This window comes from Linepithema humile, chromosome 3 (genome assembly GCF_040581485.1).
Source record: "Linepithema humile isolate Giens D197 chromosome 3, Lhum_UNIL_v1.0, whole genome shotgun sequence".
NCBI classification, from domain to species: domain Eukaryota; kingdom Metazoa; phylum Arthropoda; class Insecta; order Hymenoptera; family Formicidae; genus Linepithema; species Linepithema humile.
Window position 1 is genome coordinate 791,303 of NC_090130.1, and position 15,967 is coordinate 807,269.

Sequence of the window (15,967 nt, forward strand, 5' to 3'; positions counted from 1 at the left end):
CACACGAACGTCCTATGATATCCGCAGCGGCTTGAACTGACATTACTGTAGCTATCGATATTCTGTCAAAACTCGCAAATTCGGCCAGAACGAAAGGTATCATTGCGTTGAAATTTGTCTTGGCTACTAATGACATTCTTATACCTGTTTTTCAAAGTTACACGTTATCTCAAAATTGATTTGATTTTAGTAAGACCTCTGTGTGAATTTAATTATTTCGAATCTACCTAATATTATCGCTATGTAACGACCATCACGAAGAAGATCAACATCCAAGTTGGTTAATTTTTTAGGAAATCAAAGTTTCTTTGCTTTCTTTCAAATCTACTTCATCGTTTACACGATTATTTGGTTCATTTATTTTTTCAGTGATCTCGATAGTATTATTATTCATATCTGCTTCATCCTCAGTATGTTCTGTTCTATTTTGACTTTTTGGATTATTTTTTTCAATTAGTAGGTCAGTAGCTTCTGCCGAAATAATCTGCAAAAAATGGAAGAAGTTTGTTAAAAATAATTTTATATTATCAGTAGTGATATATTTAATGATAAAAATATGTAAAATAGGAAAGAGAAAATCAGATTGCTTTTCTCAAGTACTTTTAACTCACCTCTTTCTGCTCTTGAAATAGTTTTAATAGAGATGCACCAACAAAGGAATGTGCGGCGTTTCCATCAAGAATTAAGAGAGTGCCAGTAGTGGAGTAAGTCTCAAGGAATCTTTCTATCAAAAGCGGCATCAAGATCGGACCCAAATCGGACATCGTAACCGCGAAACCCATAGCTATGTTTCGCTTCCTGCGGAAGTTTGTGTTCAGAGCTAAGGTTGTCGCTAGATAAATGATTCCTTGGCCAATACCTTAAATGTACATGTGTTTTGTAGTTAATGTTACTATTTTAAACAAAAATAATATCTAATAAATTACTTATAGGCCTTCTATATAAAATTTGTATCTTATTTTTGTCGATGTATATTCGGTGACTTATAATAATCGGAATAGTCGTAATAGTCGGAAGAGACACGGCGAAGGCTGTTGTACATATTTCAAAAACGACCGTCAGGCTGCCGATGTATGCGACTTAACGAAAGGTGAATTTCTTCATCATAGGACCGCTTATCAGGCTTAGACTACACGTAATTATTCCATTAAGATGAGGAATTAAGCTTGTTTGCGTCGCGGAAATGCCAAAACGCGTGAAACGTTCCGCGAAAATAAGCCCGAAAAACTGCTAAATCGAAGCTCAGTTAACTGAGAATAATCTAATTTGATCATAGTTTATGAAAAGTAAATTATGATAAATTATGAAAAATTCTTCAGGAAAAATTATTATATAATAAAATAAAGATATGTAGAAATGCCAAAAGATTTCCACATAGCATTGTGGAAGATTTCTACTAAATTATATAATCAAAAACAATATGAGAAAAATTTGTAAAAGTGTAAAGAAGTGTTACATTTAATATCTATATTATTTATATTAGTTATATTATAGTATATGCTGATAAAACTTTAAGACAACATTAATCATGATCGAGGAATTTTTATATGAGCAAAGCATAACATTCAAATAATAAAAAAAAATGGCACAAAATATACATAAAATGACACGTAGTACTTTAGAATATTAATGCATTATTTATTAAAGATTCAAATGTAGACGGAACATTTGCACAGATAATATATTGTAAACATAATTTGTTGAAATTTGTTGATATAATGCATATGTCCGGCGGGTATTTGTACTTTTCTCTTCTCTTTGTATTTAAAAATTTTTATATGTTTTTTTTATATGTTTACAAATGTTAAAAAATTTAATGTAATAATATTTATTTTTGCAAAACGTACATCTGTTCGAATTATCTGTAATTTTGTTCAAAATTGTCACATTCGCCTTCAAGTTATGATTTTTAATAACATGGACAATATGTTTGTTTCTTGCGCATTTACCAATACATCCAAAATTTTACTTTTTACATAATTATTCAAAATCATTTTATGCAGTATAAAATGTAGACGTTCAAACTCTTCAAAAAGTATTTACGCAAGCATGGTAAAAACGTACTGAAGAAATATACATTTTGTACATGGATTTGGAGAATTACTGTCTTTTTATGCACAAAAAAGTAATACTTCTATACAACTACGACATATACTTATAATCCTCCAGTTCTTTCTTCACACAGTCGTTAATTTGCTAAAGATTTTGACGTCCACTTTTTTCATAAAAATACATTTGAAAAAATAATATCTTTATATTGAATTTCAAAATATATAATTAGAAAATTCCTTCTTCAAATATTGAGTGACGTGAACATTGTATCTGTTTTAAGCTACAAAATGCGATTCGATAAAATTTACATAAACATTTGTAACATATTTCGAACAAGTACTAATTATCTGTGTTTTGTTATACATATACATATGTATTGAGTATGTCACTCAAAGATTCGTCACTACAGAAAAAATTTGTTGTATTCATGAAATCGGTTTGGTTTTTTATAAATATGTTAACCCAGTATTTAATTTTAAAATATAATTTAAAGAATATTCTATTTTAAAATAATAAGTATAAATATATATATAATTTTATAAATTTATACAATTTGGTTAAATTGTAATATTATAAATATACATATATTTAAATTTACAAAGTTTGTACATTTATAAACACAAAACCGATATGCCACAAATAAGTAAAATTGTACGCCATTGTCTTCATGTATTTCAAATCATTTATGCCAAGATTGTCGTTGTCGCTGGTCATGAGATGCTACTTAAAATTGTCGCTACCATCATTTCCATTGTCAAATGTAGCTAAATCTATATAAACATTTGTAATATATAAAAAACCAATATTAATTAATTAGTTTTTGCTCTTTTTATCATATTTTGATTCAGTATACAACTGAAAAAATAAAATGTAATGATAAATATTAATGAAAAGTAATAATTAATAAAATATGATTGAAACTTACGATCATTTTTCTTTCAGTTTGCGTGGCTTGTCGACGGTCCAGCTTGATCGTGTGCTGTTCCTTGCTCCAAATTGTTTTGATGTATACTTTTCCCTTTTACTAAATCCCCAGCATCTGTATAACATTTTTGCAATCCACTGTTTTTTTTAGTTTGCAATTTCCAAAATATTTCTTCTTGTTGTATTCTCTTCCAAACGGTTGGATGTTTTGGCATATGTCGTCTTAAAAGACTTATATCCAAATGATAGTTTATAGTTGCTTCACAAATGGTACATTTTGCAATATCTTCTTTCAGTTTTGCGTATTTAAAAACCCAATTGTGTTGTTCATAGAACATGAAATCTGTTGTCTTATGATAATTTTCTATGTGATTTTTCTTGATTTGGCATTCATTTGACACAGTATTTTCACATATGATACATTCTATTTCATCTTTTTTTTCTTGTTTCGTAAATCTAAAATATATCCAGTAAGCGTCATTCACCAAGTCTTTAGACTCTTCAAGACCGAAAGTAATTGTATGTTTCTGTACGTGTTCTCTAAGCGATTGACGCTTGACATATGCAATTGTGGATTGGCAAAATTGACATTTTGCTCGAAAATTCGCAAACTTTGAATAACATTTATTCAAAAAGTAGTGCTTTTCAGTTAGATATTTCCAAGATTGTTTACCTGGTAACTCTTTTTGGCACCTTTTTTTATGTTGCCCTGTGTGCAGTTTTAACCCATTATCATGTAAATCTAATTTTACAATTTCTGGTTCATTTGTACAAAGCTTACATTGAGCAGAAAAATCTCCAATTTCTTTCAAGTATTTCCAAATCCAATCTTCCAATTTATGACGTCTTAGATTTTGTTTTCGTTCTAAATGCTTTTTTACGTGTTCCGATAAACAATCTAGCGAAAAGTCAATTGGGTCAGTATCACATAAAATACATTCTGTCTTTTTTTCTCTTGTCAGCCTAAAAAATTTCCAGTCTCCGTTATTCTCGTTATTTTCTTCATGCGTATAATAATCTCGATGCTTGTTTTTTACGTGTTTCTTAAAAGTTTTTTTACGTATTGTACTACACTGCACGTATTTGACAGTCTTTCTGCAAGATTGTATTTTACACTGTGCTGTAAAATTATCTTCTTTTGTAAATTTTTCCGTTATCCAACTGTACAGTTTTTTAGTTTGGTCTTCCCAAGACATTGTGATCTGATCTGTATGATAGAACGTATTTAACTGAACACGATGCGAGCATTAATTCGTTGAAAAGTGTCTGATCGAAAAGGTCGTGGAAAGAGACGTACAGTTTTTCTGTTTGAATGTAAATACTGACAACGTTCAAACCTACCTAACAGTTTTCAAGACAAGCGGTAGGATCTGATGCGAAATATGTATAGTAAACGATTTTGAGAAAACAAGAGCCCATGTGTGAGAGTGTGAGAGAAAGAGTTGAAGGGAGGAGAGAAGCATTACTGTGTATTCTTTACGCAGATAAATAATGTTTTGAGAAATAATGTACACAATATTAATGAAGTTTATAGTTAATATAATTAATACTATGATCTATATCAATAATTACATCGATAAAATATAAGCATCTTTCTAATTTATTTATAAATAAAATATATAAAATATAATATTGCAATTGATACATTTTCATTGCAGAAATATAAATACTTATATGCCTATTTCATCTCATTTATATTTTAAATACGCCATCATCGTTATCGTCAATTCTTTCATTCTTCAGTGCAATATGCTTCACATTAACGGTGTAATTTTCATATTCAACATTCTTTCTGCTAATTACTTAATCCATTTTTAAGTATTTTAAATTTAAACACTTTAGTATTCATATTAAAATAGAGCAAATATTTTATACTTCAGGTTTTCTAGATAGTGTATACGGTGCACGGTACTGCGTGTGATAAACTGATACCTTTACAAATTGAAAATTTCTACAATTACTTGGCATATTTGTGATTCTAATAAAGATACATCTTGTTATAGTAAGTTGATAATATTTATGCATATAAATTCTTTATACCACTAAAATCTGCAGATATAATTAGAAATTTAATATTACGTATTTTCACGAGAATTTTCTTGTTCTGCTAATGAATTGCGTTGGTTCAATCTTAAGACGTTTCCACCGGGATTCCAAAGTCCACTTATCGTCCATAGAAAGACACAACACAAGCTCAGAAAGGATGTAAAATAAAGCGCACCCACGTAACTGTCCGTTGAATCGCGAACCAAACCTTGGAAAATATTTAATGTAATTAAATGATGTCGTCTCATGAATAATTAAAGCTTAAACTAATTATTCAAAAATTATAAATTAGTTAACACAATAAATTTATGATATTTATTGAGTTTACCGATAATTGGTCCCACGCTGATAGACAGAACACCGTTACAAACCATCTGGATACCGGATGCAGCCGGCAGCCTCTCCAATGGTACGTAATCGGGAATAATTAGAGCTTGAAAGACAGCCCTGGTTCCCTTTGCCAGGCCGACAATCAAGGATACTCCGATCACACCGACATAGAAGTCACCCCACGTCGACAGAACTGTCAAAAAGATATGAGATTGTTAGAAAGACGCGCAGAATTAAAAATTTGAAAGTTGACTTACTTTTATTTAATGTAAAAAAAATGCAACAAATTGATTAAATATTCTAAAGATTGCAGAGTCATAAAGTTGAAATTCCACTCTAAATACCGAGATAAAGTTAACACGAAAAGAATAACAATAATTTTTTAAAAATTTGCGCACGAGGATCGCCTCGAGGCTCGGTAGTCGCACATTTGCTGTGACAGATTGTTGCGAGTGCAATAAGGGAACGATATGAGAATGCATAAGATAATGTGATATAATCTAACATCTGAAATGTGTGATACGTGTGTGATACGTGAGATATTATAAAAATAAATGAGATGAAGAGACACATCCAGTGCTAATTTATAAAATCCAGCCATAAAAGTTTACACGAAACACTGAAAAATGAATAATTTTGTTAAATCAGATAAATATCATGTTAAATATTAAAATGTCATAATATAAATGTTAGAACTTTCGTGAACTGCGCGTTTCGCGGTGCGCTTGTTATGATTATTGTACAATACGCTTAGCTGATTGTCAACCCACCCCACATATCGCGGATTCGTCGGCATTCGTGAAGACACTCCTCGTGTTCGTATACTTTATCTGGCGGTACGTACTAGTCCTCCCGAGGATCGATCCCAGCAGTGATATCACATAAAGATTTCGGCAGGTCCAACTCGCTCGTTGCGCCAGCAACGGCACACACGAACGTCCTATGATATCCGCAGCGGCTTGAACTGACATCACTGTAGCTATCGATGTTCTGTCGAGGCTCGCTAATTCGGCCAGAACGAAAGGTATCATTGCGTTGAAATTTGTCTCGGCTACCAATGACATTCCCATACCTATTTTTTAAAGTTATACGTCATCTCAAAATTAATTTGATTTTAGTAAAACCTCTGTGTGAATTTAATTATTTTGAATCTACCTAATACTACCGCTACGTAACGACTATCACGAAGAAGATCGAGATCCAAGTTGGTATTAATTTTTTTGAAGAACAATGTTTTTTTGCTTTCTTTCAATTTTACTTCATCATTTACACGATTATTTGGTTGATTTATTTTTTCAGCGATCTCGATAGTATTATTTTTTAATTCTACTTTACCCTCAGTATGTTCTGTTCTATTTTGACTTTTTGGATTATTTTTTTCAATTAGCAGGTCAGTAGCTTCTGCCGAAATAATCTGCAAGGAATGGAAGAAGTTTGTTAAAAATAATTTTATTGTCTATTGTGATATATTTAATGATAAAAATATATAAAATGGGAAAGAGAAAAATTAGATTGCTTTTCTCACGTACCTTTAACTCACCTCTTTCTGCTCTTGAAATGGTCTTAATAGAGATGCACCGACAAGGGAATGTGCGGCGATCCCAGCAAGAATCAAGAGAGTGCCAGTAGTGGCGTAAGTCTCAAGGAATCTGTCTATTAAAAGTGGCATCAAGATCGGACCCAAACCGGTCATCGTAACCGCGAAACCCATAGCTATGTTTCGCTTCCTGCGGAAGTATGTGTTCAGAGCTAAGGTTGTCGCTAGATAAATGATTCCTTGGCCAATACCTTAAATATATGTGTTTTGTAAATAATGTTATTATTTTAAACAAAAATAATATCTAATAAATTACTTAGAAGCGTTCTAAATAAAATTTGTATCTTATTTTTGTCGATGTATATTCGATGTTTTATGCAAACTTAAATTTGTAAAATATAGATTCCTCAATTATTTTAGTAATTTTAGACTCAATTATGTTATTTTTTGTTCTAGCAATTGTAACGACTTAATCTCGGATCAAAGCTGTAATGCAGTGCGTTGCTTCATCGTTCGTAATTATTAAATACTGAACAAAAATGCTGTGCAAGAAGTAAGTTGCAGCAGCCAATGTTCCAAAGTTTCCTTTGAAACTACAATTATATCATTTTTTAAAATATTTCTTGCTCAGAATTCAGTGATTCTTAGCACAAATGGTTAAATAGCATGCCATGTTATGAACTTCATTCGGACTTTATTAATTAATTTGATTTATTTACCAATGATGACGCAATAAGTGATAACAATAGTCGGAAGAGACACGGCGAAGGCAGTTGTGCATATTCCGAAAACAACCGTCAGGCTGCCGAAGTATGCGACTTGACGAAAGGTGAATCTCTTCATCGTAGGACCGCTTATCAGGCCTAGACTGCACGTAATTGTCCCATTTAGATGAAGAATTAAGCTTGTTTGCGTCGCGGTAATGCCAAGACGCGTGAAACGTTCTGCGAAGATAAGCCCGAAACATTGCTGGATCGGAAGCACAGCTAACTGAGAATAATCATAAGAAATTAGTTTCATAAAGAACTAACTTTGTAACATCTACATAATATCGCTGTCGTTTTTGCAAAATATCTCGTGACATTTTTCAGAAAATATAAAAGATGAATTAAATAAACATATTTTATGTATAACATATATGTCTATATAGTTATACATATATAGATTTTAGTAAAATTCAAGCTGTGATTTTTTATCGAAATATGAAACAGAGAACATAATACAGAGAACAGATAAAATTTATTGTATTTACATTATCAAATTTATCTTATCTACATAATAGCATGTATTCGTTGCAAATACGTTATTAAATGTTTCAAAATTTCAAAAGAATAAAGTTCAAATATTCTAATATAAAAATAACATTAATTAAATTTTTAATCGAAAGCTAATTACAAAGTATTGAATAATGATAAAACATCACTGCTAATATCGACATAACATTATTATTTTAAAATTGTGAACTTTATGTTAAAAAAATTTTTTACAAATTTTTAATTAATATTTTAATAAGTTTTAATAATTTGTCATTCTTATGATAATAATCCGTCATTGTTTTCATAATTTTTCATTAAAATAGTTTTGATGTCATATTAATAGATAAATTTGCCATTAAAATTAAGATCGAAAATTAAAATGGAGACACTCTCTGTATCAGCAAGAAATGATAACGCTTCTCTATGGCAATCTAATAAAAAAGGGCTTACATTGATAACAGTCACACCGACAACAATCGCCCATGCCCAGCCCCGATCTATTTCGCCACGTGCCATTCTGTTGTATCAATCCTAATCAATCCCGTTCTGCAGATATTATATGGAAGTTTGCAGTTTCTAGAGACTTTCAGCTGTATCCTGCGTTCATATTATCGGCAGACTGCAGACCTAATCGTTCTGATGGTTTCAAGTTTAGATTAATCAAGTGATAAGATACGCGTTGAAATGGACAAAGTTTCTTCAACTTTGGTTTTTATACGTCATATGTACATATTTGCATTTACGAGATGATAAAAATTTAGAAAACTATTAATTTGTATTTTTTTTGCTGCCAGAAAAAATCAAAGTATTAAAAAACGCATATTTCTCAAGAATAATGTTGTCTTTATCAATACAAATGCATTTATAGTGTTGATTTTAGTTTTATTATTGTATTGAAGCTAGAATGTCGTGAAGAGTTGAAAGAGAAAGAGAAAATGATATATTTGTAGTAAATTGTTATTATCACACATTCGTCGCTATAAATACAATTACATTTAATGAAATCAATTGAATCAAATTGAGATAATGCTTGTTCCCACCGTTTTAATCTACATCTACTTTATAATAGTTATATATTAAACAAAAATATTTTTTACATAATAAATTGATAATAATACTTTTAGATTAATTACTATGTTTTGTGTAATATAAAAATTGTGTAATATATTGTAATTTTTACGTATGCTTAATAATTTTTGCTGCTTTATTTCGATGATTTATTTGTCTGTCAACGCACAGATTTGAAAACTTAAATAAAAATTTTGTTTAATTGTTAAATAAGTAGTTTATCTACATTAATGATTCAGATGTTCTTTTTTTTCGCAAGTTATTTACTTGATAATCAAATTAAAATTTTCTCTCGATTTTTTAAGTCTCTCGGCTGGCAAGCAATCATTAAAAAATATAAAAAATGATTAGAACAAATAGTATGATTAGCTTTTTATCTCTTACGTTCTTAATCAGCTCTTTATCAGTATTCTACAATAATTTCTTTACGTACTAACGACTTAAGTGTTCTCCATTTGTAAGCTGTTTAGTTGGCAACCAAAAAAAATTAATATCTAAATTTCAAAGTTTCTATGCTGACAAGCAATTGTCAAAAGATATTGTTTAATGCCAATTATAATATAAATATTTTTCAACACCACAAATATTGGCTTGACAATAGACAATATTAACACTCACGCGCGTCAAGTTTTAATTCATTTAAATGCCGAACACTTTTTAAATGCACCATAAGGCGACACAGATGTTTTGAGACGCAAAAGCAATATGTTCTGACACAAGCTGTGGGCGTTCTGAGACTGGCTCGAAGAGGAGGAAGCGCGATAGATACCGGCTCCGCGGCTCTATTTGAGATCAAGCGTGATCGTTCCTAACAACCGCGTTTTCGTTCGCGAGCGCGAATGCACGCAGTGCCGTGCTCGGTGAATTTTATTTGCAGTCGCTTCTTTGTGCTCTGTGTGACTTAATCAGCGCATTTCATTATCTCTCTTATAAGTGCAATGACACGAATAGCAATATGTTATATAAGGCGCGATTTTATTACGCTATAATAACAAAAAAACCTTGTAGCATTATATAAAAAGCAGATTGTAACAAAAATGTAATTAAAAAATGTAAAAATATTGATTGTAGGTATTTTACATCTATCAAGTTATTCTTTATCTGCAAATTATTTGATTAATTTGGAGTTTAAAAAAAAAGTAATAAGTCCATTTATTCGTGTGTAGAACAAACAACAGATTCGACGGCAAAGTTTCCTTCTTCGATAAAAATACTACAAGAAACCAGTTTATTGCACCTGTGAAAACAGCATCTCATCAGCGATAGATAAGATGGTATTAATGCTTTCGTGATATCACATATTATAAAGTCTACGCGGAAAAAATTTTGATCCTTTACTCAATGCAGGAAAATAATTTTTTTTTAAACAAACAAATAACTGTTTGTTTAAACAAAAATTTTAACCATGATTGATTGATCATTTTACAATAAATAATGATTCATTAATTATAAGGAATTATTAATTGAGAGAAAAACATTTCGACAAAATTATTTTATTTTTCTTAGAGTTTATAAAAGCTAGGTTTGCTTGATAAACATATATACGCTTTATTATTACACAATTATTATTAATTTAAGCTATTATTCTCTTATATGCATTTGTAATTTTCTAGCTATGGCAAGTCGTCGTTTACGAAAGGCAATGTATATAAATTCAATGCTCCACAAGACAAATGTGACAAGTATCATAACAGTCATTATATGAATGCAAATCCTGTAGTTGTTGGTAACGTCTCTGACGTATCCTTTTTTAACATAAAGTAAATATCAAATTAATATTTAATATTATTTTTATTAAATAATTAAAATGTATTAATTATCACACACTCAAATCACACACAACATACCGATTAAAGGACTCATAATGATTATGCCCAATCCTTTAAACACAAAGAATATTCCAAAGGCACTCGGCAGCATTTTCAAGGTGCAACATTCCGATATGCAGAGATTAAAATTCACCAACGTAGCGCCACGCAAGAATCCGACGATTACAAACATGACGATCAATAGCATCCTTTCCGATTGTTCCGCCAATGCTGTGTAATAAGAAAATTTGTATATTTTCTTGCAACATTTAATAGTTAAACTTTTAGATTTTAATGAAAAAATTACTGGAGCGTGCGATTCCAATGAGCAGACAGAACACCCAGAAGATCAAGCGCTTCTTCCAGCCGAATTTGTCGAAAAGCGTCGGCAGCAGTAGCCTGGCGAGGATATCGGCGAACGCAGTCAAGGATAGGACAAAAGCGGTTTCCTTTTTCGTCATTCCTGTTGATCGTCAAGTTCCTACGAGCAGTTTATCTAATTCCCGAGCAGTGCCGTAGCGAGGATGTTTGTCGAGATCGGTATCTTTCGATCATCGAGGTCTCTACAATATCGCTCTAATGTGGCACAGGCATAAATTTGTGTGCGAATAATTTCTAATTTCAACATAGATTTCGGCTGTATTTTCACGGTCGTAGTACCTCATCATCGACGAAATAACAGAACATCCTTGGCTACGAGACTGATTACGTTTACAATTAATCTTACTCACCGATATTTGAGAGGAAAAACGGAGTTATTAGTTTGAAGTTCGTCTCTGCCACATAAAAGATACTGCAACCTAGAGAGACGTTTAAGTACGTGGAATTCGTGAGAAGATCCAAATCAAAAGTTTTTTTTATCTTTTTCAAGAACGAATCATTCTCAACGTTTGGCTCGTCCGCGTTCTGATCCTTGGTCCACGTCGATCCATTTGACATCCTGCGCGCTCCAGCAGGATTCGTTTTCATTAATAATGTTTCGCTCTCTCGTTCCTCATCGGTTTTTTTCTGAGAAAGAATTTTGCATATGTTCTATCTCGCATTGTTGCTTGTGATTTCAATATTATATTCTTACGTTAATATTTCTGTTGAGTAATTCAATATATAAATTGATAGTGTAAGATTGTAAATGCAAAATATATATCCGTTGTATCCATTAAGTACTTTATGGATTAAAATAATTACTTCGGCTGGCGGTGTCGGTAATGGTTCCTTAAGTGGACGTAATAAGCACGATCCCACTATGGAATGCAACGCACAGCCTCCAACAATAAGTGTTGTGCCACGAAATCCATATAAATCCAGCAGCATGTGTACTAGCTGTACGAGTAAATTGCTCATTATTAGTAACTTATTTCTTTTCAATATATTCCTCACCTGCGGCATAAGCATCATTCCCAATGCGGTTCCCGCCATCGAAAAGCCCACAGCTTGTCCGCGTTTTTTGTCGAAAAATGTGTTTAACGCGACGAAGGAGCAAGCCATTGCAAGGCCAGTGCCAATGCCTGTTGTGAAATAAACAACACTCATTAAAAGCACATTGGAATATTACTTATAATTATATACATTATAAAATTATTATTTTTATAAGAATTTTATGTATACCTCCTAAAATACTGTAGGTACAAATAATATACAGCATACTATTCGCTCTTGACGTAAGTATCAAACCGCTGCAACTCAGCAGAGATCCAAAGAATGCGACTTGTCGATAAGAATACTTTTTCAGTAGCGGTCCGACTAAGAAACCTGTAAATTTATGTTAATCAATACTTCAATAAATAAATAATTTCTTACTTGTAATTTTAAATGATCTGACTAATCTCTTTAATGCGTAAACACAATCAGGTTTTTTTTATTTAATGTTACACAAGACGTTTACCTGAAAAATTAACACTAGCATCTAAAATGCTCATTATAACTGATGTTCCGGTGGAATTGACATTGAGGTTCTCCAGTAGATCTTGGAAAAGCAGTCCAAAAGATGGATCCAAAGATCGTAAAGAAAGCTGAATTTTACATTATTATTAGAAGGATAATGCGTAAAACTTTTAGAATAAATTAATATTAGGAGAAAAAGGCGAAAAGAACCGTTGCCAGTTATCCGTGCAATATATTATATTATAAAATTACAAGGACAAACGTTTCTGTCTATGTTAGGTCTTCAGTGTTATAAATAATTAATCTGAAGGCATTCTGTCAGAGACCAAAATTATTCTGAAGGCATTCTGTTGAATAATTTCTCTGATTCTTCCACGATTCTGTATTGGACATACAGTTTCGGCTTTAAAACAATGCCAATTAACAATCTTGTAATAAGGAAAAAAGTTTTCGTTGAAATCATTTGTCATCAAGAACATCTTGCGTATATTGTTTTATTTATTTGTAAGATGCATCGACACTTGTAAACCGTTTATTACGATGTTTTATTTGCAACGACACTGATGAAGACCGAACATAGGCAAAAACGTTTGTCCGTGTAATTTTATAATACAATATATTTCACGAACAACTAGCAACGATTCTTTTCGCCTTTTTCTCCTGATATTAATTGTTAATTTAGTGGAGCCTTAGTATTATTATTAATATTTGTTTTATAATAAAATTCTATACAATTTATAATTTTATAATAATACGCGATAGCAACTTTGTTATATTTTACCGCAATTAAACTGCTTCCGAGGCAAACAAACCAGCCCCATCCACCATCCGGAGCTTGACTTGTAGCGTCTTCTTCTTTATTTTCTGTCATCTTTCACGTATGTTACTCATTTAGCATAAATTAAACTAATCAAAAACAATATTTGCTGAGAGTTACGCCGTTCATCGAATATCCCCTTTGAAACATATGAGCGCTTTCTAATCTATCTATTGTAACTCACTAATCACCAATCCACGTTTGCCTCACACTAGAATGTAGCTTTCTGTGCTAAAGTGACTAAGCATTAATTATGCTGGCCATTTGTTCCTCTCCACTTCTTTCCACTTCTACTCCTCTGGAAAAATACTGCAGCCAATCTGTCGATTTTGAACCAATAGACGTGTAGCATATAACGGAACAATGACGAATCTATAAAAAGATAAATAATATTATGTATAATACACATGTAATGCAATTATATTGCGGAGAAAAAATATATAAATCTTAGATAAGTTAAAAAAAAAAATTACACGACGTACAAGACGTAATTGATTTTAATTAAACTCAGTCAAGTTCGATGAAAACATGTCTATTGTGTCACATTACTTACATATTTAATTTATTAATAAATTCTCCTTCTTAATGAATTTTCCTTTAGCATTGATAAAGTCTTAAGTATTTAAGTAGCAAAGCATGTAAACACTCTATACGTTTTTTAATATTATATTGTGAAAAAGATAACAGCGAAGAAGATTATTATTATTATAGCGAAGAAAATTATAATTATAATTGCTTTGGTATACAATAACTGTTATTAAATTTAATGAATAAATGATGTAACATTGAGGATTATTTATAAATCAGTGCTATTTTTAATTATTGAAGTATTTTCTCATAACTTTTTAATATAGAAATTATATCACATTATCGTACACGTGACAAGTATAAAGCGTCTTGCACTGATAGTTGTTGACTGAAAAAAAAATTTATTTGCGAGTTTTTTTACACAATTGTATCACTTTGTTTCACTCGTACATTTTCCGTCAATTCTTTTAACACTTTCATAAAATTTATATATATTTTTTAATAAACATATAGTAAAACTTTTGTGACCTTAATCGCAAAAATTTTATTATATTATAAATATTCACGATAATGTTTCACAGTCACATTATCTCGTTCCACTTTACGTACTTCTTTCTTGCTCGCTTCTTTCTTGCTAAGAAACGCAGATGTTTTTATGATTTACCAATGTGAATTAGTGGATACGGTTTAATTGGCAGAGCAATTGCTAACGCGCGTGTCCACTGTGGTCAGCGAATCGTTTGCAATACTAGCCGACCTTCGTTGGACGTTTTATCGGTGTCCACATTGCATAGATATATATAGATAATACTCATGAGACGATAAAATAAGCCAAGCTTATTCGCAAAATGTTATTCAACACAGCCAATAATTGTGCCAAAACATGCGACAAAATTTATATAAAAATACACGACAATGATAAATCACATTGTACGTTTATATAATAATAAAACTGATTATAAAATAGATTATATAATTATAAAAGTTGTAGCAACAATTTTTTGTATTATTAGCACATTATGCAAAATCTATACAAAATAGACAATCATGTTTTTCATGTAACACAAACTTACATAGAGCTTATAACACGCACACATTAAACATTATATAACACAGACTGCGCCTCAGTTTATGCAACTGTCACATATAGAATGTATGCATGGCAAACGTCGGTCAGGTTTAATTTACTTTTATATTAATTTTTTTATAATTGAAATAACATTACTTATTTTGAAATAAAGTTGCTACTATTAAAATTAAAATGTATTTTAATTAACCAGCAAAATGCAAATTAATTATAAGTATAACAATAATATAAACGTCAACTACAGATAAAAATTGATCCGTTATATTGTATTTTTGTTAAGGATAAATACTGGCAAGTTAATAATAAATTAATAACATTGATAAATATTAATAAATATTAATATTACTAAACTTATAATAATTTTTTATTATTTGTATGTATAAGATTTACTATTTATTTTTGCTAAATTTTTCTATATAATTTTTATAGACTTTATTTGAATTAATTTGATTCTGCATACATTAAAAATTGTCTTATCAGATGAGCGAAACGTATGTAAACATTTCTGAATGTAAGTGTTAAGTTACATCACAAACAACTGGTGTTGGCTAATTAGCATATTTTATTTTCCGCTTTTTTATAGACTTTGTTTCAGACTTTCTCACACATTAGTTAAATAAAAATCTTATACCT

At 30.9% G+C, this 15,967-nt stretch overlaps 1 protein-coding gene across 1 annotated transcript; it reads right to left on the minus strand.

The window, feature by feature from the left end:
• Nucleotides 1-4,917: 4,917 nt before the first annotated feature.
• On the minus strand, nt 4,918-15,006 carry LOC105675931 (uncharacterized). The gene is made up of 17 exons (XM_067351752.1): nt 14,857-15,006; nt 13,684-14,091; nt 12,904-13,030; nt 12,627-12,770; nt 12,399-12,526; nt 12,207-12,341; nt 11,753-12,029; nt 11,329-11,484; nt 11,061-11,252; nt 10,799-10,958; nt 8,596-8,662; nt 7,609-7,879; nt 6,893-7,140; nt 6,508-6,766; nt 6,197-6,424; nt 5,351-5,545; nt 4,918-5,230 (listed from the first exon to the last, which is right to left on the minus strand). Exons 2-17 carry the CDS (start codon nt 13,771-13,773, stop codon nt 5,052-5,054), a joined length of 2,856 nt encoding a protein of 951 aa, XP_067207853.1. The 5' UTR covers nt 13,774-14,091; nt 14,857-15,006; the 3' UTR covers nt 4,918-5,051.
• Nucleotides 15,007-15,967: the final 961 nt, after the last annotated feature.